At 52.8% G+C, this 26,158-nt stretch overlaps 3 protein-coding genes across 10 annotated transcripts in view; 1 reads left to right on the forward strand and 2 right to left on the reverse strand.

Moving 5' to 3' along the window:
* The window catches only part of ADORA1 (adenosine A1 receptor), a 41,510-nt gene extending 37,694 nt beyond the window's left edge, over positions 1–3,816 (forward strand). For all 6 annotated transcript variants that reach the window (XM_070767728.1, XM_070767729.1, XM_070767727.1 and 3 more), the window contains one exon: positions 1,863–3,816. In XM_070767728.1, coding sequence (XP_070623829.1) covers positions 1,863–2,502 — 640 coding nt within the window. In that variant the 3' untranslated portion in view covers positions 2,503–3,816. The remainder of the gene's footprint in view (positions 1–1,862) is intronic.
* Positions 3,817–4,177: 361 nt separating this feature from the next.
* MYBPH (myosin binding protein H) lies at positions 4,178–12,501 on the reverse strand. 3 transcript variants are annotated; one of them, XM_070767723.1, is made up of 11 exons: positions 12,169–12,501; positions 11,927–12,061; positions 11,019–11,186; positions 8,507–8,595; positions 7,957–8,152; positions 7,665–7,804; positions 6,950–7,109; positions 5,609–5,745; positions 5,313–5,499; positions 4,955–5,005; positions 4,178–4,438 (listed from the first exon to the last, which is right to left on the reverse strand). In XM_070767723.1, the coding sequence occupies exons 1-10, from the start codon at positions 12,413–12,415 to the stop codon at positions 4,989–4,991; spliced, it is 1,476 nt and encodes a 491-aa protein (XP_070623824.1). In that variant the 5' UTR covers positions 12,416–12,501; the 3' UTR covers positions 4,178–4,438; positions 4,955–4,988. The 3 variants fall into 3 exon arrangements, with proteins under 3 accessions (XP_070623824.1, XP_070623825.1, XP_070623823.1); XM_070767724.1 differs by having other exon boundaries at positions 4,178–4,493; XM_070767722.1 differs by having other exon boundaries at positions 4,178–4,496.
* Positions 12,502–15,438: 2,937 nt separating this feature from the next.
* CHI3L1 (chitinase 3 like 1) lies at positions 15,439–25,549 on the reverse strand. Its single transcript, XM_070767725.1, has 10 exons — positions 25,417–25,549; positions 25,163–25,192; positions 24,060–24,261; positions 23,485–23,541; positions 22,565–22,715; positions 20,502–20,623; positions 17,610–17,733; positions 16,864–17,046; positions 16,245–16,361; positions 15,439–16,071 (listed from the first exon to the last, which is right to left on the reverse strand). Exons 1-10 carry the CDS (start codon positions 25,463–25,465, stop codon positions 15,931–15,933), a joined length of 1,176 nt encoding a protein of 391 aa, XP_070623826.1. The 5' UTR covers positions 25,466–25,549; the 3' UTR covers positions 15,439–15,930.
* Positions 25,550–26,158: the final 609 nt, after the last annotated feature.

Consider the following 26,158-nt stretch of genomic DNA (forward strand, 5'->3'; position numbering starts at 1 on the left):
GGGTCACTTCTTCCCATCAGGTGGCCACAAAGCATTGGAGTTTCAGCTTCAACATCAGTCCTTCCAATGAACACCCAGGACTGATCTCCTTTAGGATGGACTGGTTGGATCTCTTTGCAGTCCAAGGGACTCTCAAGAGTCTTCTCCAACACCACAGTTCAAAAGCATCATTCTTCGATGCTCAGGTTTCTTTCTAGTCCAAGTTATTTCTCACATCCATACATGACCACAGGAAAAACCATAACTTCAGATAGGCACAAGCAATCTGGGCAGCTTTCAAGACTCCTCAGAGCTCTGGGGACACAAGATTACAGAGTAGGGGAGGGGAACCACGCTGTGGTGTTGGAGTGTTCTAAGGGCCTCAGTTTCCCCACTGGGATGATGAGATTGGAAACGAGGTTCCCAGGGTCCCTTCTAGTGCTCATTTTTTAGGCGGGGTGGGAGTGGGTCCAGCTTCTCACATCCCCCAAATCATCTCCCTTTCCACTCCAGTAAAGTAAATATTGCTGTGGAGGACAAAGCTGCAGATTCCCCAGGCAGAGGACAGAAGAAAATGGAGCTAGAAGGAGGCCTCCGCCTTCACACCCGTGGGCCTCAGTAGCTGTTTACATGCTCAGGAGGCCACTCCATCCATCTCAGAAACTGCATCGGAAAATAACAACTGGGCAAGCTGCTGGCCCAGAGCCAGGCAGGCCCCAGCCTTTGGCACTCATCCCAAGGCCAGTGCGTGGGCCAAGGACATGCTGGCTACTGGCTGAATTGGTTTAAAGGGAAGCGGGGAGCCCCTCTAGACTGCATCTCCTCCACCGTGGGGACAGTGGCAGAGAGAGAGGCATGGCCCACGGTCAGCCGCGTCCATTCTCAGGGCCCTCCTAATGGTTTCATATCTGTGTAGGTTATGGCCTGAAGAGGGTTGGGGGCTCTGTCCCTTAATATGGTCCTGTTCATTTTCTTCAAAGGACATATCACAACCTGTAGCTGTATTCTTTCTTTCTTTCTTTTATGTTTTCTGTTTCTTCACTCAAAATGTGAGCTGTGTAGAGGAAGGGGTTCTTTATCTTGGTCCCAGCACAGGGACCAACACCTGGCACTCAGAAAGCACTCAGAAAACGGATGACCTTGCCCAGGCATGCAGGCCTAAACTGAGGTCCCCTGCATGCAGTCCTCAGGAACCGTCAGTTCTCTTTCTTGAGAATAATTCCCAATTAGTTTGGGGGAGGAGAGCTGGTTCTTGAGATAAACCCTTCAGGAGATAAGCATTGTACAATGACTGTAAAAGGAGGGGAGGTTAGGATGGAGCTGGGGAGATGGGACGGAGCCATGGGAGGCGGGTGTGGGAGAGCTTTTTATGATAGTGAGTCAGCTGGCCCAAGGGGAGGGGTGGTTTGTTAATCATTTTGTTGTGTGGTAAGCTAGGAAGCACAGGATAGCCTGCACCCTCCGTGTGGCCTCAGGAAGAACACCTGATTACCTTGAACATCAGTCTTCTCAGCTGTCAAATGGGCCCTCATTCTGGTGGTGTTTTTCTACCATGTGGGGACTGTCATGAAGCCATGATAAGGTCACCAGTGGGGGTGTTCCAAGTGCATATGAACAATTTTTACTTTGGTAATTTTAGTAAAACTCCTAAAGGAGTTCATCTGTTATTTCCTTCTAGATTTTTCCCACCCTCAGCAGGCGACATGAGCCAGTGCATTGCAAGTTCTGGCCTAAATTTTAGATCCCAAAGACTTTGCCCTCTAGCCAAAGACATGCACCTCCCCACTTACTGGGCCCTGGCTGAGCAAGGAGCTTCTCTTAGAGACCCCCGGGGCTGGGTGAACCGAGAAGGGGGCCTCACACTCTGCCCTCCTCTCCCTCAGGTACAAGACAGTGGTGACTCCTCGAAGGGCTGTGGTGGCCATCACTGGCTGCTGGATTCTCTCCTTCGTGGTGGGCCTGACGCCCATGTTCGGCTGGAACAACCTGAGCGCGGTGGAGCGGGACTGGCTGGCCAATGGCAGCGTGGGCGAGCCTGTGATTGAATGCCAGTTCGAGAAGGTCATCAGCATGGAGTACATGGTCTACTTCAACTTCTTCGTGTGGGTGCTGCCCCCGCTGCTGCTCATGGTCCTCATCTACATGGAGGTCTTCTATCTGATCCGCAAGCAGCTCAGCAAGAAGGTGTCGGCCTCCTCCGGAGACCCGCAGAAGTACTATGGGAAGGAGCTGAAGATCGCCAAGTCGCTGGCCCTCATCCTCTTCCTCTTCGCCCTCAGCTGGCTGCCCTTGCACATCCTCAACTGTATCACCCTCTTCTGCCCTTCCTGCCACATGCCCAGGATCCTCATATACATCGCCATCTTCCTCTCACACGGCAACTCGGCCATGAACCCCATCGTCTACGCCTTCCGCATCCAGAAGTTTCGAGTGACCTTCCTTAAGATCTGGAATGACCACTTCCGCTGCCAGCCTGCGCCCCCCGTTGATGAGGATGCCCCAGCAGAGAGACCCGATGACTAGACTCCACCCGCCACCCCCCCTTGCCCGCATCTGGGGTGTCTCAGCCCAGGGCTCCCCTCCCTGCTATCCCACTCGTCTCCCTGGTCTCTCCCTGCTGTGGGCTGTGGCTGTGACCCGCCCCTCACGGTCCTGGGGGAGGTTTGGGAGGTCAGTCTATGGGGAGAGAACCAGGTAACCTGAGGGAAAGAGGAAAGTGGCTTGGGCCTCCCCATCTGCCTGATCAACCCAAGGCAGCCCAGTGCCACGGCCTGAGTGGGCCTGAGACCCTGAGACTGCCGTGGGACCACGTAGGCCAGAAGAGCAAGCTCAGCTCCCACAGCAGGCAGGACAGCGGCTTGTCTGACAGGTGCTGGGATTGCAGCCCTGGGACCCAGCTTAAGGAGAGAAGCTCCCTGCCAAGACAGAGAGAAGGAGAGAAAGTGGATGTCCTGGCCTTGTTTTCTCTCCTGTTCTGCAGAAGAAGGTGGCCAGAGCCACTGACAGGCAGGAATCAAGGAGCCTTTAGTCCCCACCTCCCACAACCCTGTGTTCCTGACCATGATGCTTGCCAGGGTGCCTGCTCTCCTCGCCCCCGGGATTCCAAGGTTATACTTGTGAGAGGCAGAAAGAACGGGTCCAGAAATCATTTCCAGTGTTTGCTTCATTCTCCACTAGCCCTTGGTCCCTGAGTGGGAGCTCCATGCTCCCTGGAACTAGTGTGGAATGGCAGGTGTCGGCCTCAGACAGCCACGAGGCAGAAGCATTGAGCCCTGACTCTTGCCCTGAGCATCCCAAGTAAGAGAATGAAGCGTTGCGGCTTGTCATCTGGGCCACCAGCTCTACCAGCTCCTCCAGTCCTCTGTGCTGGGCACCCTCCTAGGTGACACCCCTCTTTGCTGCTTCTGGGGAACTCCAGACCTGTCAACTCTTGGGAACATGCTGCCTGCCTGGGGAGGAGACGAACAAGGGAAAGTGGGCTGCCATGGGCACCGTGGGATGAGTGTGACAGGCTGCTCAGGCCGGAGGAGATGCCCCTCTGGAGTGTGTGGACAGGAAGGTCTTACCAGATTTTAAGTACCCTAAGCACCCCAGGCACTTAGTACTATATTCACGGGCTTTGAGGCTCTGTTGCAGAGTCTAGGCCTTTAGACTAGACCCTTCGGCAAGGGCCTACTCCTGGCCCAAACCAAAGCTCCTCATACAGAGGAGTGAGGGCCCAGGTTCTAAGTGTGAACAGCAACTCCAGGGCTGATTCCAGGCCCTTCCCTCTCTCAGGTGGAATGTCCCCTGGCTCCCAGGGAGGTCACTTGACTAATAAAAGACCGTCAACCCTCATGGAGAATGCACTCCACCACTGAGGGCAACAGGCAACCTCAACAGATAGAAATCAGTGGTGGTGTCTGGGGAGAAATGAAGGGAATCGGGAGGGCATGGAGGCATTTGGAGCAAGGAGGGTTCCAGAGAAGGGTGTGTCTGTTCCTGTAGTTATCCTCTAAGGTCAGCAAACTGAATGTGAAACAAGATCCTAAAAGATCTCATATCTGGAAAACCCCCATGAGATCACGGGTCCCCTCCCACTGGACCTTCCTCACAGTGTCAGAGGTGGAGACTCCATCATGGGGACACATTCAGCCCACCCTCCTGGGGACACAGCGCCCGTCACGCTGACTCTCACTGTCACAGAGGCGCTGCAGCATAACACCAAACACCTTTATTCAAGTGCTTCCCGCCCAGCATACGACTCTTTGCAGGAGAGCTCCGATCTTTGCAACTTCCAGGGCTCCTGGTGTCTAGAAGCCTGTCCAGAGGCCTGCTAGGCCCACTCCCAGCGGAGGGACAGAGGCGAGGCAGGTACCAAGGAGCAAAGCCATCAACTGTCGCTGTGGGGTGAATACCTCGGGCCTCTGAGGCGCTTGATTCTGGGCCTGGAAGCCCTGACCCCTCAGGCCTGTGGCACCTGGCAAAGAACGTTTCACGAGCCCCGCTGGTAGGCAGAGGTGGGAGACGTGCGCCTGCTGAAGAGATGATAAGGGGGAGAAGGCCTCCCTTCCGGGCCCCCCTCCCCTCAGGCCCTAGACCCGCAGCCCGGGCTCCAGCTCTGCCTCCCGCAGCTCTAGGATATACCCTCACCCGTCCAGAACCTCAGATCCACCTGGGAAGGGCAGTCAGGGCATGGTTGTTTCTGCTACTTTTCTGGCTGAGGAAATTATCCCACGGGGATGCCCCAGCCTAAGGTCATTCAGAGTCGGGACTAGACTCTGTCCTGTGCCCGTCCCCTGGATGCCCAAGCCTTCCAGGCCTTGCCAGCATCACCCTACTGTGCTGGGTCTCCAGAGCACCACCAGGACTGTGCAGGTATCTTGCCTGTGACTGCAGATTTATACTCAGAGCTGACTGCCACCCTCCCTTCTTAAGCCCACCCCTGCTCCAGGCCTCCACCCCCAGAGGCAGGAGAGGGGGTGCATGCAGTTACCTTTCTCCTCTTCACAGCTTCCACCAGAGGCTCCTCAGTGTGTGGCTGAGGCTGGGAGAGACCTGAAGGTTAGAGCTCAGGGAGGGGGCGGGTGTCTGCTGGGGACCCAAGTGCAGGGTGGGAGGTAGTGAGTCTCAAGCCCTCACCCAGTGAGCCGTGTGTCTGAGAGGCAGACTCCAGCCCTCCTTTTCCCACATTTGGAAAGTCCTCCTGAGAGCCTGACTTCTATCTTTACTATCCTCATCTTGCCTTGATTTTCAGCGCTCAGCCTCATCTAGTCCAGCAGGAGAAAAGATGGCTTCTCCTGGTCTCCCATGCATCAGAAGATTCCTAAAAAGCAGCCTCTCTCAGGCCTCACCTTTCACCTCCAGCCGGCAGTCCACAGACGCCTCCCCCAGCACATTGATGGCCTTGCAGGTGTAAACTCCGGAATCGAAGGGGCTGGGTTTCCGGATCTCTAGGGTGCAGACACCCTGCTCAGAGAGAGCTCGGTATTTGGGATCACCCTGGATGTCCATCTTGTTTTTCATCCAGATGATCTTGGGCTGGGGGGGCAAGGTCAGAGAGAGCTGGGAAGGGTGTGGGCCAGGATGAAGCCCCCGAAGGCCACCCTCAGGCTTAGGCAGAGTTGTCTGGAAAGATTCTTCACCTCACCTTGGGTGAAGCTCGGACACTGCAGGAGAGCTGTGTGCTGTAGCCGGGGGTGGAGGTGTGGTCAGCCAGGGGCTGAGTGAACGAGGGGGCTTCTGAGAAGTCTCGCTCAACAAAGCTTTTAGGTTTGGCAACAATATCTGGTTTCAGAGGAGAAAGAGGGGATGAGTTTGAGGTTACAGGACGAGACCTCTTAAGACTGACCTCATCTGTTTTCCTGAAATAATCACTATAGTTTACACCTAGGTATCCCATTTAATCTACACAGCATTCCTTTGGAAGGGTACGTTTATCACCCCAGCTAACAGATGGAAAACTAAGACCCTTCATGGATGAGGGACTTGCCAATCTCACACAGTGAGTTTGTGGCTTAAGAGGTGGAAGGCCACGTGCTGGTCGTGGCTCTTTGAGCAGAGAGCCAGTGGTCTGGAGGAAGGCTGAGGGCAGGCGACAGCCCACTTCACCCCTGCCTCCACCTCTGGAGCCCCATGGCAGGACCCCAGGCTCCTGAGATCTTTGGGAAGCCAGGCACAGCCAACATGCAGGAGCAAAGACAGAGTATCTCAGAGAGGCAGAGGAAAGCCAAAACCATGGCTGGGCGAGTCACAGGGAGGCAGGGAGGGGGGTGGCTGACTGAGGGTGGGGACTAAAACCCAGCAAGTCCACATGTTATTTCTCTTTGTCTTTGGAGACTTTACTGGCTTTCTATTTTTAAACAAAACCTTTTTCCTAATTCTGTGCAACTTAGGCTGGTGTTTAAAAGAGTGTGCTTTCTGTGGCCCACACGGACTGTGTGGGGCCCTTAGGCCCAACGTCCAGGTGACACAGGTGACAGGGAGAAAGGACCGGGAATTTCACATTTGACACAAGAGGACAATGTGTCTATGTAGAAACAGTAAATAACCATATCTCTGTTGTCCATCTACGTGGTGCTATATTAGGGTTGGGAGTTTGCTTTTAGCAAACTCGCCAGTCTACCTAACCACACACACTGTCCTTCAGAGTGGTTCTCTTGGGACGCTGTACATGAGACCCAGTGACTGCTATGATGTTGGCAACCACATGGCATCTTTAGCATAAGTGCAGTCTCCCAAGGGGTGCTGCTCATTTGCGTGGTTTACTCTGATGTGTTTGTTACGATCAGTCAACCACATCCATCTTTTACAGTCACTCTGTGAATGTGTGTGTCTGCATAGCGGTGGCCTGGGTGTGGAGAAGCAGCCAAAGTTCTGGCAAGTGGACTCCCGTGAGATGCACCCAGGGAGGGGTGCCGACACTCCAAGGGATGGAAGAGACGGGCATGGCAATGCCTGGCTTGCTTTCTGGTCTTGGACCCAGACCTACCTGTCTTTACGATGTGGGCGAGCTCCTTGGTGACAGCTGCTGAGGCGCTGAGTCCACACAGGTTTTCTGAGAAAACTCGGAAGGAGTAGGAGTTGCCCACGATGAGGTCGGAGACAGTGCAGCTGGTGGGGTGGCAGCGCTCGAGCACTGTGAACCATTGCTGCAAGAGCCCGGCCCAGCTGTCCTCACTCCCCATGCCCTCGCCCTCCCTGTGCCCCCTGGGGCCTTCTCCTCTGAGGGGCTTGGAGTGCGGAGAAGCAACTCCTGGGAGAAGGCGACCTCTCTGGGGACCTCAGAGAATTCTAGAACCTTACTGGTCCAAGTGTGGCCAGATGACCTGCAAAGAATCACCTGGGACCTTCAGAGACGTGTAGGATCTCAGTCCCCACCTCAGACCCACTGAATTAAGACCTGCATTTTAGCAAAATTCCTAGGTAATTCACATGTACATTACATTTTCAGAAGCACTGCTTTAGAGCTTGAAGGGCCCCAGAGAACAGTCCTTGCAGTCTTCAGAAGGAAACTGAAGTCCAGAGTTTAAAGAGATTTGCCAAAACCCACACAGTGAGTCAGGATGGCAGTGGGCAGACCAGAAGGCCTCAGTTCCTGTACTCTCTGTGGACAGGCCTTCCCCACCACCTCGGCCACTTCCTCTCCCCCAGACCCACCTCTAGTCAGACCCTCCTCCCTAACACCCTGCTCGAACAGGCCTCACCCCTGTCTTTTTGTCTGCCTTCTGCACCGTGTAGCCCAGGAGCTCTGTGTTGCCTGTGTCCTGGGGCGGTGTCCACTCGAGGGTAGCGTTGCAGTTCCAGACATCCAGCAATCTGATACTCCTGGGGGGTCCAGGTTTCTCTGCAGGACCACAGAGTAAGGAGGAGGGCTGGGCTCGCAGCAACCCCTCCCTCAACACGATCGGGCTGCTATCGCTCTCTCTTGGCCTGACCCCCCTGACCATCAGTCCTGGGGCAGGGGAACCTCAGCCCTTGCCTCCCCCGGTCCCATACCAATCACCAGGATGTTGATGGCTGCCTTGGCCTCCAGGTCTTTCAGCTGCACAGTGAGCTCATAGCAGCCTGAGTCAGAGCGCTGGGCGGAGCGGATGAAGAGGATGGAGTCCTGGTCCCCAGTGCGCACGCTCACCCGCTGGCTGTCCAGGGCATGACCGTTGTGGGTCCACAAAGCCTGAGGCTTGGGATTCCCCTGGGAGGGAGAAACTCTGAATGGGAGCAGAAGGTGGCAGGCCCCCACCACCGCTCCAGGGTTCTCTGGAGCTGTGCTCAAGGGAGCTGACCGCACCAGCCTTGCCTAGGAAGGGCAGCAGCGGCTAGAGCCACAGGTGCTTCCTAGACCCTCATCATCCGGTTGTCCAGCCGGCCCCGGGGCCACCTGTCCTATTCGCCAGCTGGAGAATCGACTGAGTCACGCGCATCTTGATGGGTGGGTCTCAGCAGACCTCCAAGGGAACCCTGACATTTTCTGGGCTCCTCCGATACACCTCAGGCGGGGCCCTGTATTTCCACCCATGCTCTTACCCTGGGAGGGAGGCATACCCACCTGGAAGGGGATTTGCAGGTTAATCGACTCTCCCACCTGGCGAATGTAGGTCTGACGAAGGTGGCGGGGAACACGGATCTTGGGGGCCTCTGCATTAGAACCAGAGTCTAGGCTTAGCACAGCAGGGGGGCTGCTGAGAGGCTTCTGCAGCAGGGGACGTGACAAACAGTGAGGCTGCGCCCCGCAGGGCTCCTGGGATGCTCTGAGACTGCCTCCTTGTGGGCAGGGCAAAGCTCACTCCCCAGATTCAGGAGCCAGAATCCCCTGAGGCCCTTGGGGAGTTGAGAGACAGGAGGTTCCAGGAGGGCAGGACCTCCACGGTGTGAACTGGTAGGCATCCTAGGCACTCCCTTGGTGCTCCAACCCTGCCAGGCTGGGATTTGCCCTGCAGCCCTGGCATTCCTGGACTCCAGATGGGCCCTGCTGGCTCCCGGGCTCCCCCTGGTGGGCAGTGCATGTGCACCTGTCGCCTGCATTCCCAAGAAGGATGGCCAACTGTCTCCTTCCTAATGCCTCTGCCCTTCTGCCTCGCACCAGCCCAGGCCTTCAGAGACGCCCCGTGAGACCCATTTGCACACTGTTCTGTCCCCAGTCCAGGTGAGAGAACTGGGGTCTTTCCCTTGCTAAAGGGAGCCAGAGCAGGCATACCCGCTTCCTTCTCTTTTCCCTCCCACTACCTTTCAGTCTGCGGTTGGGAGGTCCTTCCTGACACCTTACTTCCGACCCGTGCTCCAGTGGAGAACCACATTCCTGACCATCACCTCATCAGGTGCAACCACTGAAGCTGTTGGGCATTCCACGGGGAGCTGCAACACCCTCGCAACTCTCTGCCTAGGCGGGGTGGGGGTGGGGGTGGCTGAGGCCCCTCAGTGACAAACAGGTGGCAGCAGGTGGTTAGTGGCGTGCAGGGCGGAGAGGCAGGGGACAGTGAGAAGGAACACAGTGTCTCTGAGGACTAGCTGCGCAGGCACTTGGCCCTGGGAGCACCAGGGGTGGAATGTTCCAGAGGCAGCTGCAGGGGGCCAGGAATGCTTGGCAGCTCCAGGTGGCTGAAGAGGGACAGCTGAGCAGCTGAGGACTCTAGACAGGGTCCCCACCCTGCCCTGCCCCTAAGAAGGGCCTGGCTGCTCCCTGTTTATTCACGACCTCCTCCTGCCCGCTTCTCTCCAGGAAATCCCCTTCTTTCCTGCCAGAGGAATTTTAATGGAGTAGTGGGTGCCGAGTCTAGCCGACTCCTCCAACGTTAGGCCTTGAAGTCGAAGGTCCTGGCTCCAACAAGCTCTCAGAGTCCAAACTCCTTGTGCCATCAGGGAGGGTCCAGCATGCCTGCCAACGCCCCCTTCCCAACCAGGAGGTCTCCCCGCCACTTCCAGGCTAGAATCACACTGAGCTGCCAGGTGGGACCATGTCTCACCCAGACTCAAAGGATGGACATGTCCTCTGGTTTTGAAATTCACCAGAAAAGATTGCTTGCCACCTGGTGGGACAGGAATGGTCCTCTGTGGGAGTCAGTTCTGGAACTGCCACTAATAGTTTGGGTGACCTCAAGGGAGTCCTGGGGTGTCTTGGCTTGGATGGACCAGCCATGACAATCTATAATTCTATATTGCCTAGCCCTGTGGTTCCCACATCTCTCAGGCCTTAAAGCTGAAAAGTATTTCCTTGAATCCAAACTTGACTCCCTTCTGTGGCCATGAAGCCCCCTCTTTCTGGTGGCCTTGTCCAGAGCTGCGGGGTGCCCCTCTGCCTCTGGGAGAGAGGAGGGCAGGACAAGCAGGAAGGTGGAGCAGGCCTCGGGCCACCTGCTGGCCCATGTCTCTTGTCACTCTGGGGCTCTGGGCTGTCCCCAGAGACCTTGGATCAGACCAAATGACTCACTGCCATTAACAGACTGAAACCCGACCAGCCTTGGGAGGGGAGCAAGGGTAGGCTTGAGGCTAATGCACCCTACAAATAGAAATCTTAGCAAGGAGACAGCAGCTGGCCTCCCAGGTTTCCAGTTCAGCACTGGCCTCTGGGGATGGAGAAACTTTCACAGGTCTTTTGCAGGGTGTTCGTCTTCTTTCCACTAGGGACTTGGTACAGTAAGAGGCAAACAAAGATTTTTCTCTATTCCAAAACCTTTGGGAGAATCTGGAACCCAGGTCATATGAAATGAGCAGAAAATGAGCTTCTATGGCCGCTGAAGGGATTACGATTAGATAGGAAGAATGAAATGACTCTTAAGTGTTGGGACTCTGAGCAGGTGACCGGGGCAGCGTGAACTTTCGTTTCTGGGGGTCGGGAAGTCCTTCCTCCAATGCTTGCAAGCCGGACCACCCAGAAAATTGACCTCTTTGACCTCCAGAGACTCCTTGCTGCTGAGGAACCTGGAACTTTCTTAAGGCAAGATGGCGCCAGCAGGTGGCTTGTGCACGTGAGTGTGGGGAAGCGACTCTATCCATTGGCCTCCTTTTCTCCATCCTTTAGCTAAGGCGCCTGGGAAGGACTGGGGAGCAGGGATGGGCTTTACCGATGGTCTCCTGGATGTGGATGAGCCGCTCCAGCACCGCCGGTGGGCCAGCCCCTGCAGAGCTCACTGCAGCCACGCGCACGAAGAACTTGTCACCTACAGCCAGGTTCCGCAAGGTCTGCTGGGTCACCATCATGGGCCGGGCATTCACAGGCACCCAGTCCAAGGCTGAGAGGAATGAAGACAGTACAAGGTCCTGCCTGGCCCCATGGCCGCCAGCACCCTTTCTCAGTGGGGCTTCCCTGCTCACTGACGGTCTGGGGAAGCTGGCCTCCCTTTCCGAGCCTTATTTTCCTTCCGCTGTCCCTCCTTGACTTCTCATGTATCAAATGGCATCAAAGACACCTTGTATCAGAACCTTTGAGTGGTGGCCAGAAACGGGTTTTCTGAAGCCCAGAGAGGCTTGGACACGTTCACCAAGTCACACAGCAAGGCGGAGGCAAAGGCAGGAGCCAGACTGAACTTGCCTGCCGCGGAGGTGGACAAGACGGCAGCGGACAAGATGGCGGCATCAGGAGTTTGGCCACAGCCCCGCTCCTTCTCCTCACTGTCTCTTGTTCTAACTTAGCCCTCTCCCTCAGCTTCTTTACAAGCAGGGTCCTCTGAGACTCAGGACCTCCTTAATTCTTACAGAGGAGAACCGCAGTGTCACCGACCATTTTACCCTTGTTACTCAGAGGCTTCCTGAAGCTGGAGGACAAGGCACCTGCTGAGGCCCCTTGGATGCCCTCCTGCTTTCAGAGATGTGTAGGTGAGCAAGACGCTGTCCATGAGGCTTAAGCAGACTGCCTCCACTCCCCCTCTGCGTCTCCCTCTGTTCTGACTCAACTGCAGAGTCTGGGGTCTTGTCCCTACTGCCCCCCAGGCCCACCTCCCCTCCGTATATGAGGGCTTAACCCGGAGCTCACCTCCCTCTCGACGGAGTTCCAGCACATAGCCCTGAAGCCCCAGCCTCCCCAGCCTCTCTGGAGGCTCCCAGCTCACAGTCACCGAGCTGTCACTCACATCCTCCACAGCCAGCAGCAGCGGGGCACTGGGGACATCTGAGGGAGAAGCAGGGGGCGGTGAAGGGGTTTGCAGCCGAGACCTCGCCCCCCACCGCTCCCTGCCATGACTGCCTCCCCCCTCCGCCCACCCCAGCTCTCATCACCTTCACGTGGAAGTGCAGGGTCAGTGGCTGCAGGGCCTGCGGGGGCTGCAGAGGCTGCGGGGTCAGGAGGCTGACGGGCAGACTCCTGTGGGTCAGAAGCCTGCTGTCCCCCGGGAGCCTGCTCCCCCCCAGGAGCCTGCGGAGCTGCCGTGTCTCCAAAGAGCTCTGTAAGGGGCACATGTGCAGACTCAGAGGTGGTCTCCTCCAGACCACAGGCAGGGGCCTCCGAGGTGGCTTTTTCTGTCATTGCAGTGCCCGCTGGAGGGTCAAGCTGGAGTGTGCAGGGATTAGCACTGGAGGAGCTGTGCTTCCAGGGTGCCTGGGACTACCTAGGTTCAGTCTTATATAGTCAGGGGGCTGCCCCACCCCCAAGCAAATGTTCCCAGCTGTGGGGTCAGGTCAGGCAGGGGGACTGAAGGGAGAGGGAGGCGCATAGGCCAGGAATAGCTCTGGGGGAGGAACTGCAAGGGTCCCTTGAGGAGCACACAACCTCGTCCATCATCCCGATTGAATCTTAGAGACAGGGTTCTTGTGCCCAGATGGGAGGAGGGCACAGATCAGTGAGATGGGACATTGCCAGGAGGCTGTGCCAGGGGTCAGGGCATTGGGAACCAGAGCTTCCATCTGGATAATGAACCCAGATCAGTCTCTGTGTGTTTGGCCTCTGTGGGGCCACTTGTGCTCAGGGCTTCTCGGCTTGGGTGCACACAGCCTGCAACAGCCTTCTCTTAGAGCACTCCCAACTGTGTTCCTGGGCTCCTGCACTCCCCTAGCCCTCACATTCCCTGGGAATTTTCACTTGGGCTGTATGAGGCTGAGGGCCTAGAGAGGGAGGGAGCTGAGATGCCCAAAGTGGGCTGGATTGCAGGAAGTCTTCTAACAATGGGACCCCAGGAAGGGAGTCCAAGGCCCCAGGTTACCCAGCCTCTCAAATTCCTGCTCTGGACCTCAGTTTCCTTGTCTGTTACAGAGGACACTATGACAGTCCCCTAGCCCTTGGGGTGAAATCAAGTCGTAAGACAGATCTGGAAGCGATCTTGGAGGAGGACAGCACTCAGAGACTTCTAGAGTCCTCGAAGCAGAACATGGCATGGACATTTGTGTGCCACGGGGGAAATGAGGCAGGTATGGCCAGATTTCTAGTCACTGAGTCATTCATCCAATAAAACATTAAGATTTGTTGCTGGCGGGAGTGTAGATGGGAGCAATCTCTTTGAAAAAAGTGAGATGGTATCTAGTCAAACTGAAAGTGTGTGACCGAGCAGTTACAGTCCTAGAAACATGCATGTAAACATTCACAGCAGCATTGTGTATAACATTAAAGTTGGAGAGCACAGCTCTGCCTCAACAGAGGAATGCATAAATAAGTGGCGTATATGTGCACCTATAAACCAAAAGTGGAATAAAATGAGCAAACTTCAGCTACTCGGTTGATCTAACAGACATAACAGGGAGCGAAAGAAGCTGGGCACAGAGAGTGATGCGACCTCATTCATACTCAATTCAAACACGGGCAGCACCAGCTCTCTTCTTCAGGGGGCATCTTTAGGTGATAAGACCACAAAAGAAGGCAAGGAAGATTAGGATAGTGCTTGCCTCTGGGTGGAGGGACAGAGATATGGAGTTTCAGAGGCACAAATGAGGTCTTGTTTCCTGTCCTGAGTAGTAGTTATACAGCCTTTCACTATATAGTAATTCTTTAAATTAAAAAAAAGAAAATACATTTTGTGCACTCTTCAGCATGTATGATATATCCTACCGTTTTAAAATCAATGCCCGTGTAATTTATTTCAAGCCATCAGTCGCATTCACACTCTGCCCCTTCCCCAGCGCTGAGAGCACAGGAGTGTGGTGGCCACGTCCCATGGTGGCTGTTCTTGTTGGGAAAGGCAGTGGAGGGCCTCAGGAGCCTCTTCATCCTGCCCTGCTTGGGTGCCCGAGCCCTCTGCTGGGTGAGTCAGAGTCCTGCCGGGCGGGATTTAGGTCCGGAGACCCGATCCCCATCCCTGGGCTCTGACTCTGCAGCTATAAGTGAATGTGACTAACTCTGTAGGACCCTGAGTCAGCCCTGCAGAGCCTGTCCCAGGATGGGGGAAGGGTGGCCGGGGGAGATGGGGAGGGGGGTAGCTGCACTGGAGGATTCACAGCTCCTGGCATTTCAAAGACCCCAGTGTGGTGGGAGGGCTGTAGGCACAGATTGGGAATGCTGGGCCCACTGGCCTGCAGTGAAATGCCAGGCAACCCTGAAGCTCTGGCCAAGTTCTCACTCTTTGCCTTTAGCTTGGCAGTGACCTTGGGATTAGTTGCTTCTGCCCTGCTCCAGCTAGTTCAGATTTCAGGGAGGCCGATAGGTATTTCCTTTCCCCACACCTCAAAGTAGTGCCACAAACCACTGGGCCAAGTCACAGATAATTCAAACAGCCGGGAATCCATGAATAAATTCTCTTTGATTTTGGAGCATGCAGATGAACTCGGGATACAAAGCTTGTCCAAGGCTCTTGGAGTGTGCAGAAACTGTTAAGAGCATCTCTACTTCATGAAGACTGGAAGCCTGGCTGATCTGAGCTCATCCTATCTGACCCACACTGTCTCATCTGGCCCCCACCTCGTGTCCCAGGCTGGGCCAAGGAGCCTTGATTTCTGCATGGGCTGAGGGCTAAGTGTGTCCTGAGAGGAGAGAGACAGAGGGCTAGGCTACAGCCCTATGACATCTGACCAATTTCAGTCCAGCAATGAAAAGGGCTCTTCTAAGGTGATGAGCAACTGCTCACTGAGAGTGTGAGGGGAGCTTGGAAGGCCAGCTCTCAAGATCTGCAGAGACTCTAGACCAGTGATTGTGGGACAGTGTGTGAGGTAACACTGGTGTCTCCTACCTCTGAGTCCAGGGTCAGGGCTCTCTCTAACCTGGCCCTATATTGGCTCCTACCCCTCCCCAGGGTGAGAAGAGATGAAGGGCTGGGATTAAAGGGTTTCCTTCCTAGTGCCTGCTAGCCCCTGGAAACAGAAAAGGCTTCTTTCAACAAAGAACCATATAGAGAAGTCTGGATGACAATGAATTTAAGATCTAGAAGGCCTCCAGCACTCTTGGGTTAAGCCCACAACCGATGAATCTGGTGATGCTTGCCGCTTTGGGGGATGCCCTGGAGGCAGCAGAGGACAGGGTGGTCTCACTTTCTGCACCTCAGGGCTCCCAAGTCTGAGAGAAAGGATTCCAGAAGAGAGGTGGGAGGTGAGCCCAGTGGGGCCACAGATACTGAAGCAAGCGCCAACAACAGGTGAACCCTGGTGCTTTATTGAGCAGGTCCAGAACCAGCAAGGGGAAGTGGGATGGAGATACAGTTATGTTCCCGGGAAAAGGTTTCAAGCCAGGCCTTGCAGACAGTGTAATTAGTGTGGTTGCTGCTTCTTATAAGGCTGTGTGGCAGCAGAGCTTGCCAAAATGGCGTCCTTAGGCATCAGGCCCCAGAGTAAGCAAGGGGAAGAAATCTCCCGGTGTCGGGCTTGGCGCTGCTGAGCATTCTTGTTCGTCAGCAAGTACGTGCTGACCCTGCACTGTGCGCTGTGCTGGCCCCACAGCCCCACCCCAGCCTGCCCCTCAACCAGAGCTGAGCTCAGACTGTGGAGCCGTGGCCCTCACATGGGCCCAAGGAAGGGAGGCTGAGGCTCAGCGGGGCCCCAGCAGGGCAGGAGATCAGGCTTCTGGTCAGTCAGAGCCAAGTGTGAGAGGCGTCTCTGCCCCACTGTGAGCCCAAGGGCAGAAGGCTACACCTCAGCAAGCACATCTTTGATGGCACTTGTGAGAGGAAAGGCCAGGTTCTGCCCACAGAAGGTGCCCCGGAAGTCATCCAAGTCCAGGGCCCACACCATGGCGCCAGCCAGCTGCCTGTTCTTCAGGTACCGTGCCTGGTGGGGAGACCCAAGGTGGGCGTGGCTGGGTTCCCGTGCCAGGGTGCACATGGGGGCATGCTATCTAGATGACACTGGGACCCGAAACACCCCTGTAGCCAAGTCCCACCCTCGGTGCAGGGGGCGTCCCTCTCGCTTTTCATCTGGGGGGTGTGGCCTTGTGAACGTACCTTGTTTTTGACGCTCTCCTGGTCGTCATACGCTACCCACTGGTTGCCCTTGGTGGCATAGGGGACCTGCTGGTCACGGAATCTGTGGGTGGTGGCTCCGTGGAGGAAGTCACAGATCTGAGCAGAGAACAGGGCAGGGGTGGCTGGAGAGCTGTGCTGAGACGTTGCCGGTCACTGGGGGGATGTTACCCCCCAAATCTATTGCAGCCCCTTGCTTCATCCTGCAGGTTGCACCTGCCCCTAGAACCTGCAGATTTCACGCAACTTTACTTAAAATAGATGCAAATATCCCGGGGTTCTGTGGCTGCTCTCCACTGACACTGAGGACTGGCCAAGGCAACTCAGAGCAGCAGAAGTTGGGTCAAAACAAAACAAAACCTACCTCTTGGCTGTTGCTTTTTCCTGGGCTAAAAGGAAGGCCCCAACTTGGTGGCCAGAGGGGATGAAGACGTGATTTGCCTGCCCTCCTCCTCCCTCTTCTCTAGAGTGCTAAGTCTGCTGGAATTTTTTTTTTTAATTTTTTTAATTTTCAAAGGAGTAAAATGAGGATGATTTGGAGGGTCACCTTCCCCAGGGCTGCCGATGCTGTGGGAAATCTTACCTTCTTCCTAGCTCATACCTCATAATAGGCAAGGATCCCTTTCTCCTTGGTGAACTGGCCTGGAATTCCTGGCCCTGAGATGGGGGCTCCCACATCTGTCTTGGAAGAGGCCAGAGTGTAGCTCCTCCCAAAAGTGGGGATACCCATCACCAGCTTATTGGCTGGAGCCCCCAGCCTCAGCATGTAGCTCACAGCGTAGTCCTGGGTGTGGGAAGGGCAGGACAGTTTGAGCAGTTAGTCTAGGAGGGAAAAGGTCGTGCAATTCCCATTGCTGCCTTGAAGGGAGTTCCAGATCTAGATGCACCTGGAATTCCCTTCCTTCCGGGAACTTATAATGTCAGTCTAAAAAGCACTGTACAGTTTCCATCTCAAAGAAATCCTCTTAGGTATAGGAGAAGATGCTGTTTCATAGTTGCAGAAATCAGGTGACTGGCTCACATTTCACAGCAAGCAAATGGCAGGGCTAGACCAGACTCTTGGCTTCTCAGCCCCCAGCCCTCTTTTGCTCTCTCCCACCTGCCCTGTGCCTTCACCCTGTAGGCCCGTCAGGAGGTATCTTGATTCTGTATGTACATATCACCTCCTCAGTTCCCAGAGCCATGGAGGATGCATGAACTTTGCGCCTCGGATTCCTCATCTGTGAAGTGGGCCCCTAACCCCTCCCTTACAGGATTACCAAGCAGTGGAGAGGTTGGTGTGTGAGCTCTGGCAGGCGGCAGGCATTTGTGGCCCCCTCTCAGCCTTCCCTCCTTTGGGACACTCACAGCGTTACTGAATCTGTCAGAACTTGCATCTTCCTGGCCTCGAAACAGGGGGCTGTGATGTCCGACTGTCTGGCGCCAGGCTCCGTGAAAGTCATAGGTCAAAAGGCTGATGAAGTCCAGGTGTCTATAAAAGAGTGGATGCAGGGCAAGGAGAAAAGTTTAAAAGCACACCACCCCAACAGGATGTGAGCAAGAAAAACAGGCAGTCATTAATCCAAAATCTGGTAGAACCCAGTGACCAGACTAGGCTGCTGGACCTAGGCTCCTGCTCAGGGTCCCACAGGAGCATTCAAAGCAAGAACAGGGCTCTTCCTGTCTGCACCCAGGACACAACTGGGAGCTGCCCTCCAGCACATCTCAATCCCTGCTCTCCAGCCACATTCATCTTCGAGAAAGCAGATTAATATCATCAGTAACTAGCCTTGTGGGGAAAGAGCAGGACCAAAGGATGGCCTGGAACTATGATTCCTTGTAATATGGAGTAAGCTTTCTACACACACAGATTAGGGGTCTCCAGGTGGATTGCATGAATATGAGCTTTAGGTGTTTGGGGCAAATGATTGAGAGCCACCTCATTCCCACCCTCTAAGTGATCAATGATCACTTGACCACCCTCAGTGATCAAGGCAAAGAAATAGAGAAAAACAATAGAATGGGAAGGACTAAAGATCTCTTGAGGAAAATTAGAGATACCAAGGGAATATTTCATGCAAAGATAGGCACAATAAAGGACAGAAATGGTATGGACCTAATAGAAGCTGAAGATATTAAGAAGAGGCGGCAGAAATACACAGAAGATATACACAAAAAGATCTCCATGACCCAGATAACCACAATGGTGTGATCACTCACCTAGAGCCAAACATCCTGGAGTGTAAAGTCAAGTGGGCCTTAGGAAACATCACTATGAACAAAGCTAGTGGAGGTGATAGAATTCCAGTTGAGCTATTTCAAATCCTAAAAGATGATGCTGTGAAAGTGCTGCACTCAATATGCCAGCAAATTTGGAAAACTCAACAGTGGCCACAGGATTGGAAAAGGTCAGTTTTCACTCCAGTCCCAAAGAAAGGCAATGCCAAAGAATGTTCAAACTACCGCACAACTGCATTCATTCCACACGCTAGTAAAGTAATGCTCAAAATTCTCCAAGCCAGGCTTCAACAGTACATGAACTGTGAACTTTCAGATATTCAAGCTGGATTTAGACAAGGCAGAGGAACCAGAGATCAAATTCCAATATCTGTTGGATCATCGAAAAAGCAAGAGAGTTCCAGAAACACATCTACTTCTGCTTTATTGAGTATGCCAAAGCCTTTGACTGTGTTGATCACAGCAAACTGTGGAAAATTCTTAAAGAGGTGGGAATACCAGCCCAACTTACCTGATTCCTGAGAAATCTATATGCAGGTCAAGAAGCAATAGAACTGGACATGGAACAACAGACTGGTTCCAAATAGGGAAAGGAGTATGTCAGGTTCTATATTGTCACCCTGCTTATTTAACTTATATCCAGAGTACATCATGTGAAATGCTGGGTTGGATGAGGCACAAGCTGGAATCAAGACTGCTGGAAGAAATATCAACAACCTCAGATATGCAGATGACACCACCCGGGAAGAAGAAATAAAGAGCTTCTTGATGAAAATGAAAGAGGAGAGTGAAAAAGCTGGTTTAAAACTCAAAATTCAAAAAACTAAGATCATGGCATCCGGTCCCATCACTTCATGGCAAATAGATGAGGAAACAATGGAAACAGTGAGAGACTTTATATTTGGGGCTACAAAATCACTGCAGATGGTGACTGCAGTCATGAAATTAAAAGATGCTTGCTCCTTGAAAGAAAAGCTATCATCAATCCTAGACAGCATATTAAAAAGCAGAGACGTTACTTTGCCAACAAAGGTCCATCTAGTCAAAGCTATGTTTTTTTCCAGTAGTCATGTATGGATGTGAGAGTTGGACTATAAGGAAAGCTGAGTGCTGAAGCGTTGATGCCTTTGAACTGAGAGTCCCTTGGACTGCAAGGAGTTCCAATCAGTCCATCCTAAAGGAAATCAGTCCTGAATATTCATTGGGAGGACAGATGCTGCCACTGAAGCTGAAGCTCCAATACTTTGGCCACCTGATGGGAAGAATTAACTCATTTGAAAAGACCCTGATACTGGGAATAATTGAAGGCAGGAGGAAAAGGGGATAACAGAAGATAAGATAGTTGTATGGCATTAGCAACTTGATGGACCTGAGTTTGGTAATGGACAGGGAAGCCTGGCATGCTGCAGTCAATGGGGTTGCAAAAAGTCAGACACGACTGAGTGACTGAACTGATCAATTAAAGCAATTAAAACAATGAATCTACATGTGCCTGAGACCCTAAAGAAGATTCTAGTCAGAGTGAAGAGTCTTTGTCTCTTACTCTTGGGTTTCCTAAGATCCATGTCTTGTTTCACCAAGAAATCAAGCTGCTTGGCTGGAGACTGCTCATCACCACATGCATAAGGAGGCAAGGCAAGGAGAAGGGACAGGTGGACAAGAAAGGGGAGTCTCTGCAAGACAGAGTCCCTTGAGGACTCTCCAGCAGCCTAGAAATGAAAGGTATTGTTAACTGCTGCTTTGCCCTTCCAGAGACTAGTGACTGGCTCATTTGTATAACTCTCTCTACTTCTTTTCCCACAAACATACATTCATAGCAATCTTCTCAATTGGTCAGCACAATATCCCAAGTGAAAAGGAAAGATAGGGATTATTATACCCCTTTTGACAGATAGGAAGACTGAGGCACAGAGAAGTGATGTGACTTGCTCAAAGTCACTCATCTCTGGAGAAATTGGGACCAAAAGCCCAGTATTCTGATTGTACACAGATTGCTAAGGCAGAGTAGATCAGGAGACTCACCGGGATATCTGGGCGATGTCATAGCCTCTGTCAATAGCAATCTTCCCTGCAGGCACTGCTGCGCTGAGCAGGAGCTGCTCTGTGCCTGCTTGGACTTCCCTTACAAACTCAGCCTTCATTTCCTGGTTGGGAGAGAGGCAGGTGAGTGACAGCAAGCCTTGTGGAGAAAGATCTTTGAGGATGTCATTGGCCTTCCCTGTCTGCTGTAATCTCCAACCAGACCGGAGCTTAGTGGGAATGATAAAGTGGTCCCATCTGCAGGCTCACCCATCCTTTTCCTAAAAACAGTTCGGGCCGATCTCATCCCTACACCCCGTGTGTACTCATCAATATTCCATTTTTCTTTGTCCTGCAGGGACCATGAGAATAAAGAGTCATCCCGCTTAGTCCACAGATAGAGCTGGAAGACATTTGCCTGTCGGTCTCTGCTTTGTTTAAGGTAGTAAATGAGAACACAAAGTTAAAGTGATTCATATTGATTGTTGTTCAGTCTGTTGTTCTACGCTGTTTAGTCACCAGGCTGTGTCTGACTGTTTGCGACCCCATGGACTGTCGCACACCAGGCTTGTCCGTCCCTCACCATCTCTTGGAGTTTGCCCAAGTTCATGTCCATTGAATCAATGATGCCATCCATCTATCTCATCCTCTGTCACCCCCTTCTCCTCTGCCTTCAGTCTTTCCCAGCATAGGGTCTTTTCCATTGAGTCGGCTCTTTACATCAGGTGGCCAAAGTATTGGAGCTTCAGCTTCAGTGTCAGTACTTCTAATGAATATTTAGGATCAATTTCCTTTAGAATTGACTGATTTGATATCCTTGCAGTGCAAGGGACTCTCAAGAGTCTTCTCCAACACAACAGTTTGAACCATCAATTCTTCAGTGCTCTGCCCTCTTTCTGGTCCAACTCTCACATTCATACATGACTACTGGAAAGACCATAGCCTTAATTATATGGACCGTTGTCGGCAATGTGATGTCTTTGCTTTTTAATACACTGTCTAGGTTTGTCATAGCTTTCCTTCCAAGAAGCAACCATCTTCTAATCTCACGGCTGCAGTCACCATCCACAGTGATTTTAGAGCTCAGGAAGAGGAAATCTGTCACTGCTTCCACCTTTCCCCTTTTGTTTGCCATGAAGTGATGGGACTGGATGCCATGATCTTCTTCTTTTTAATATTGAGTTTTAAGCCAGCTTTTTCACTCTCCTCTTTCACCATCATCGAGAGGCTCTTTGGTTCCTCTTTGCTTACTGCCATTAGAGTGGTATCATCTGCGTATCTGAGGTTGTTGATATTTCTCCCAGAAATCTTGATTCCAGTTTGTAATTCAGCCAGCCCAGCATTTTGCATGATGTGTTCTGCATATAAGTGAAATAAACAGGGTGACAATATACAGCCTTGTCATACTCCTTTCTCGATTTTGTACCAGTCAGTTGTTGAGATTCTAACTGTTGCTTATTGACCCACATAGTTTCTCAAGAGACAGGTAAGATGGTCTGGTATTCCCATCTATTTAAGAGTTTTCCACAGTTTGTTATGATTCACACAGTGGAAGGCTTTATTGTAGTCAATGAAAAAGAAGTAGATGTTTTTCTGGAATTCCCTTGCTTTCTCTATGATCCAGCAAATGTTACTGATACTGTGAACAGTTTGTTTGATTGCTCTGCCCCTAGGGTAACTAGAGATGCTTGGGCTGCCCCCAGATGGAGTTGAGTATCCCTGATTTAGTGCATGCTCGGGAGTGCGCAGTGTCAGTTTGAGAATGAATAGAGGACAATGATGCTCGACTAAGTGGCAGTGAGGAGTAGGCGCCCTGGTTAGTGAACGCTGCCTCTTAGAACCCCAGCCCACCTCCCCTGTTTTCAGCGGATGTCTTCCCTGCTGTGTCAGACCTCAGGACACAGGCCTGTTTGTCTTACCTTTGGCCCAGATCTCAGGACTCTGCAGCAAGGAGGCTTTAGTCTCCTTTTGCCTGCCTCGGGAGAACATGCCCAAAGATAGCTTCTGCCCTCCTTACTCCTTGGTGCTCCCCACCTCCCTGCCCCTTTCCCCGACCCGACCAGCACCTTGACCAGAGTGGTGAGATGCCGCTTGTCTCTCCACCCGGGGTAGAGCCATGCTAGGTCCAGTCCATCAAAGCCATGGGTCCGCAGAAATGGTGGCACCGACTTGATGAAAGTCCTGCGACTCTGGGTCTTGGAAGCTATCTTGGAAAATCTAGAACCAAAATCACCACAGTAGAGTGCTCAGCACCAAAATGCTGGGTGCCTTGGCCCCTTGGAGTGGTCTCTGGGGCATGTGCAGCTGGGAGCCTGAACTCACACAGCTATAGGAGGGCATGGTTTGGACAGGACCCACTTCTAATCATCTTATTAATAGAAAGAACATGTGCATTATAATCAGATATCCCTGGCTCTATCACCTAGTAGCCAAGCCATTTTGAGCAGATTATAACCTGAGCCTTAGTTTCCTCATCTGTAAAACAGGCATAAATGTAATATCTCACAGTGCTATTATGAGGATTACATGTGATAGTGGTTGGACAGGATGCCTGACACATAGCAACCACTCAATAAATGAGAGCTGTGATAGCCATTACTTTAACTCTTTTTAAAGCTGCTCCAACTCTACCCACTCCAGGAAGTCCTCCCAGGGTCTCCACTCCCAAATTCCCATTCATTCCATCTTGCTCCTTCCAACCCTTAGGACAGTATCCCCTCAAATTTCTTTGTTTTCATGTCTGAGAAGTAGTAAAAAGAGCATTGGCAAGCAATCAGAACATTGACTGCCATCTTGCTGTGTGTCTCTTGGCAAGTTCCTTCCCCTTTCTGGGCTCTGGTTTCATGATTGCACGTGATGCAAACTCCTGACAACCATTCACGTCCCTGTGCCTGACCATTCTGGGGTCCCTGTGACCTTCATCCCATGGGTGTAGAGAAACCTATGCTTCCTCTTATCCCATCATCCTCTGGGGGATGCATCCTACCTTTGAGAACCGAAGTTCCATCCTCCAACAGATAGGAGGGTCTTCAGGTTGGGGTTCCTGTGGGGCACAGAGAGGCAGGAAGGCTGGGGTTGAGTGAAGTTGCCATGATATGGGGTGGCCCCATGTTTAGGAAGCTGTAGTAGGCTTCTAGCTTTGGGTAGAGGCTGAATCAGGCCTCCAAGGCCCTTCCAACCTTGAAATTCACTATTCTAAGGTTTTCTAAGTATTTGTGGCATGTATTCTGAGATGTGTTGCCCATTTTTGTTCCCTCCAGTGGGAAGCCACGATATGGCAAAATAGAACCATGAACATTTTCTCTGTGGAGAGGCACCCACAGGGGACAGAGAGAGTTCCTTCTCCCAGGGGAGTTCATCTATGCCTTTTTCTGCAGGCTTCTTCTATACCCTGACCTCTGCCCTCATCACTGCCTCCCATTTGAGCCAAGGCCCTCCAATTCTCTACCCAGAAGTGAGTCCCGGAGACCTTGCCCATCCCCTTGAGCAGGCGCACTCTACCCTGAAACCAGCCCTCCTGACCTCCATCTTTCTCCTGCCCTGGCTAGTCAGTGGCCCAACCTGTTCTTGAGTGTGTTCAGTGTGTCATAGAGCGTCACGTCATTCCACTCCCAGGTGTCGATCTCATTGTTGCTTATGTTGGCAAAGCTGTAGATGACATGGGTGCACAGGAAGGGGTCGATGGCGTCTGGGAAGCAGCTCCCATCACCCTCCCGGTACTGGGACCAGCTGGTGTAGTAGCAGATCAGCTTGTATGCAGCACCTGAGGAGAAGGCTAGGGTGAGCCCTGGGCCAAGGTTGAGCCAGGGACCCTCTGGCTGGGGCCCTGAGCTGAGCACCAGTGGGGTTTTGGGGAGGGGTGGGATGGATGGGTAGAATTGTGAGCATAGTTAAAATTCTCAGTGAAAGCAGCTGGCTCAAGGGAGTTCTCTGTCTGGTGAAAATAAAACCTATTTTGAAAATGCTTAGGAAAGATCAAAGTATATAAATATACTGCAGACTAAGAACAGAACACTGCATGGAGTGAGGAGGCTTTAATGAATAAAGATGAGATGGGACTTGGTACAAGTAAGTAAGGTTCCCTGGAGGCCTTGAAGGAAAGGAGTGGCCTAGCTCCAAACAGCCAGTGTTAGAAGACCTTTGCCTTTCAGGAGTCCTTGATCTGAGAGGCTCTGGCCTGTCTCTTCTCTGCCTTCATGGGGAAGGTACCCCTGACTCGTAACCCACCCAGAATGGCAGTCTCCGGCCCCTCAGTCCATCCCCCTAGCTGAGACACAATAACCCAGTGGACTGGAAAGTTCCCGCTCTCTTCTTTTTCTAATTTCTGCTGCTGCAGAGCAGGCCTCTTCTGCCCTCTTGATTGGAGTGGGCATCACTCATGCACACTGTTCCTGGGCTCCTATTAGTGGTTCCCACTAGGCTATTGGTTGAAGCCTTCATTGAACCTGAGCCTTTGAAAGTTTTTAATTTTGAAAAATATTAAATATACAGAAAAGTAGAGAGTAGTATAATAAACATCTATATACTCATCACCTTGGTTTAACAAATGCTAATGTTTCTGAGCCATTTGCATCACAGAAGAAACTGGGGAAAAGTGCCAAGTTCCCTTCCATATAGCCCTCACCACACCCCCACCTTCCATGAGTTAAAAGAAGGTTACTTACAGCTCTGGAGCAGCACCAGGACCACAAAACCTGAAGGGAAATCCAGGATGAGACCCCCTGCAAGCACCTCTGGTCCTCCCTCCTGCTCCCTGCACCTGCCCCGCCACCACCATGGAATCCAGGGCCTCCTCACACCAGGCACCTCCTCTCTCCCCCCTGGCTCTGCACCACCCCTTCTCCCACCCACTGCCTCTCCCCACAGCAGGTAGGAGGCCAGTCTCTGCAAGCAGTAGCTCTGCGGCCAACCCAGAGACCTGTCTGAGCCGCCCTCAGCCCCATCCTGGCTGCAGCAGAGGAGGGCATGGCGCGGCCTCTTCCTGTGCCTTCAGGTTCCTGCTCCCCAGCTGCCTGAGCAGGACGCTTCCTGGGCCTCCAGCTTCCTCTTATACGTACCCTTCTCCACTCCCCTGCACCGCAATCCTCCCTTTACTGGAAACCGAGCTGTGTGTCAGTGAAGGAACTGGCAGACTGTGAAGTGGCGGGGGAGGAGCACTGTGGGCCACGAGAGGCGGATTGGGAAACCCTGGAGAGTCTTGAAAACTTGGGCCAAGTCTTCCTGAGGCATCTGCCAGTAGAACAGCCATTAGAGGGATGATCTGGGGGTTCCTGGGCCCAGTGACTCAGCCTCCCACTCACTTTTCTCCAAAAGTCAGCAGTTCCCCTGCTTTTCTGGCAACCCCTACCTTTGCCTCTCCAGCCCTCTGTCCAGGCCTTTGGCCAGGCTGAAACTGGGCACAATTGAATTCTGCAACCCGCAGCACCTCCAAACAAGGCTGTTATTTCTTCTCTCCCTGACCCCGGCATCACCCTGCCTGACCTCCTCTCCTCCTCTCCAAGCCTGCTTCCCATAGCAGCCTGAAGGTCAAGGTGAGGGCCAGAGAGCCTTTCAGCGACTGACATGCTGATTGTTTAACAAGAAAAGCTAGAGAGGAGTAGGAAGTGCTGAGTGGCACTCTGAGACCTGCTGCTGCTTTCCCTCCTTTTGAAATGCCAGTT

The sequence above is a fragment of the Bos indicus genome, chromosome 16 (genome assembly GCF_029378745.1).
Source record: "Bos indicus isolate NIAB-ARS_2022 breed Sahiwal x Tharparkar chromosome 16, NIAB-ARS_B.indTharparkar_mat_pri_1.0, whole genome shotgun sequence".
Taxonomy (NCBI): Eukaryota; Metazoa; Chordata; class Mammalia; order Artiodactyla; family Bovidae; genus Bos; species Bos indicus.

What these genes read in the sequence shown, in the direction of transcription:
- MYBPH (XM_070767723.1), bottom strand. Translation starts at nt 12,415, where the DNA reads ATGACAGAAAAAGCCACCTCGGAGGCCCCTGCCTGTGGTCTGGAGGAG. An exon ending in CCCTGCACTTCCACGTGAAG is followed by an intron (nt 12,062 to 12,168) that starts GTGATGAGAGCT and finishes CTTCTCCCTCAG; the next exon opens with ATGTCCCCAGTGCCCCGCTG. An exon ending in GGAACTCCGTCGAGAGGGAG is followed by an intron (nt 11,187 to 11,926) that starts GTGAGCTCCGGG and finishes CATTCCTCTCAG; the next exon opens with CCTTGGACTGGGTGCCTGTG.
- CHI3L1 (XM_070767725.1), bottom strand. Translation starts at nt 25,465, where the DNA reads ATGCCCTCCTCTGCTGCAGCCAGGATGGGGCTGAGGGCGGCTCAGACA. An exon ending in GCTGAGGGCGGCTCAGACAG is followed by an intron (nt 25,193 to 25,416) that starts GTCTCTGGGTTG and finishes ATTTCCCTTCAG; the next exon opens with GTTTTGTGGTCCTGGTGCTG. An exon ending in CTGACAGATTCAGTAACGCT is followed by an intron (nt 17,047 to 17,609) that starts GTGAGTGTCCCA and finishes TCCCACACCCAG; the next exon opens with GACTACGCTGTGAGCTACAT.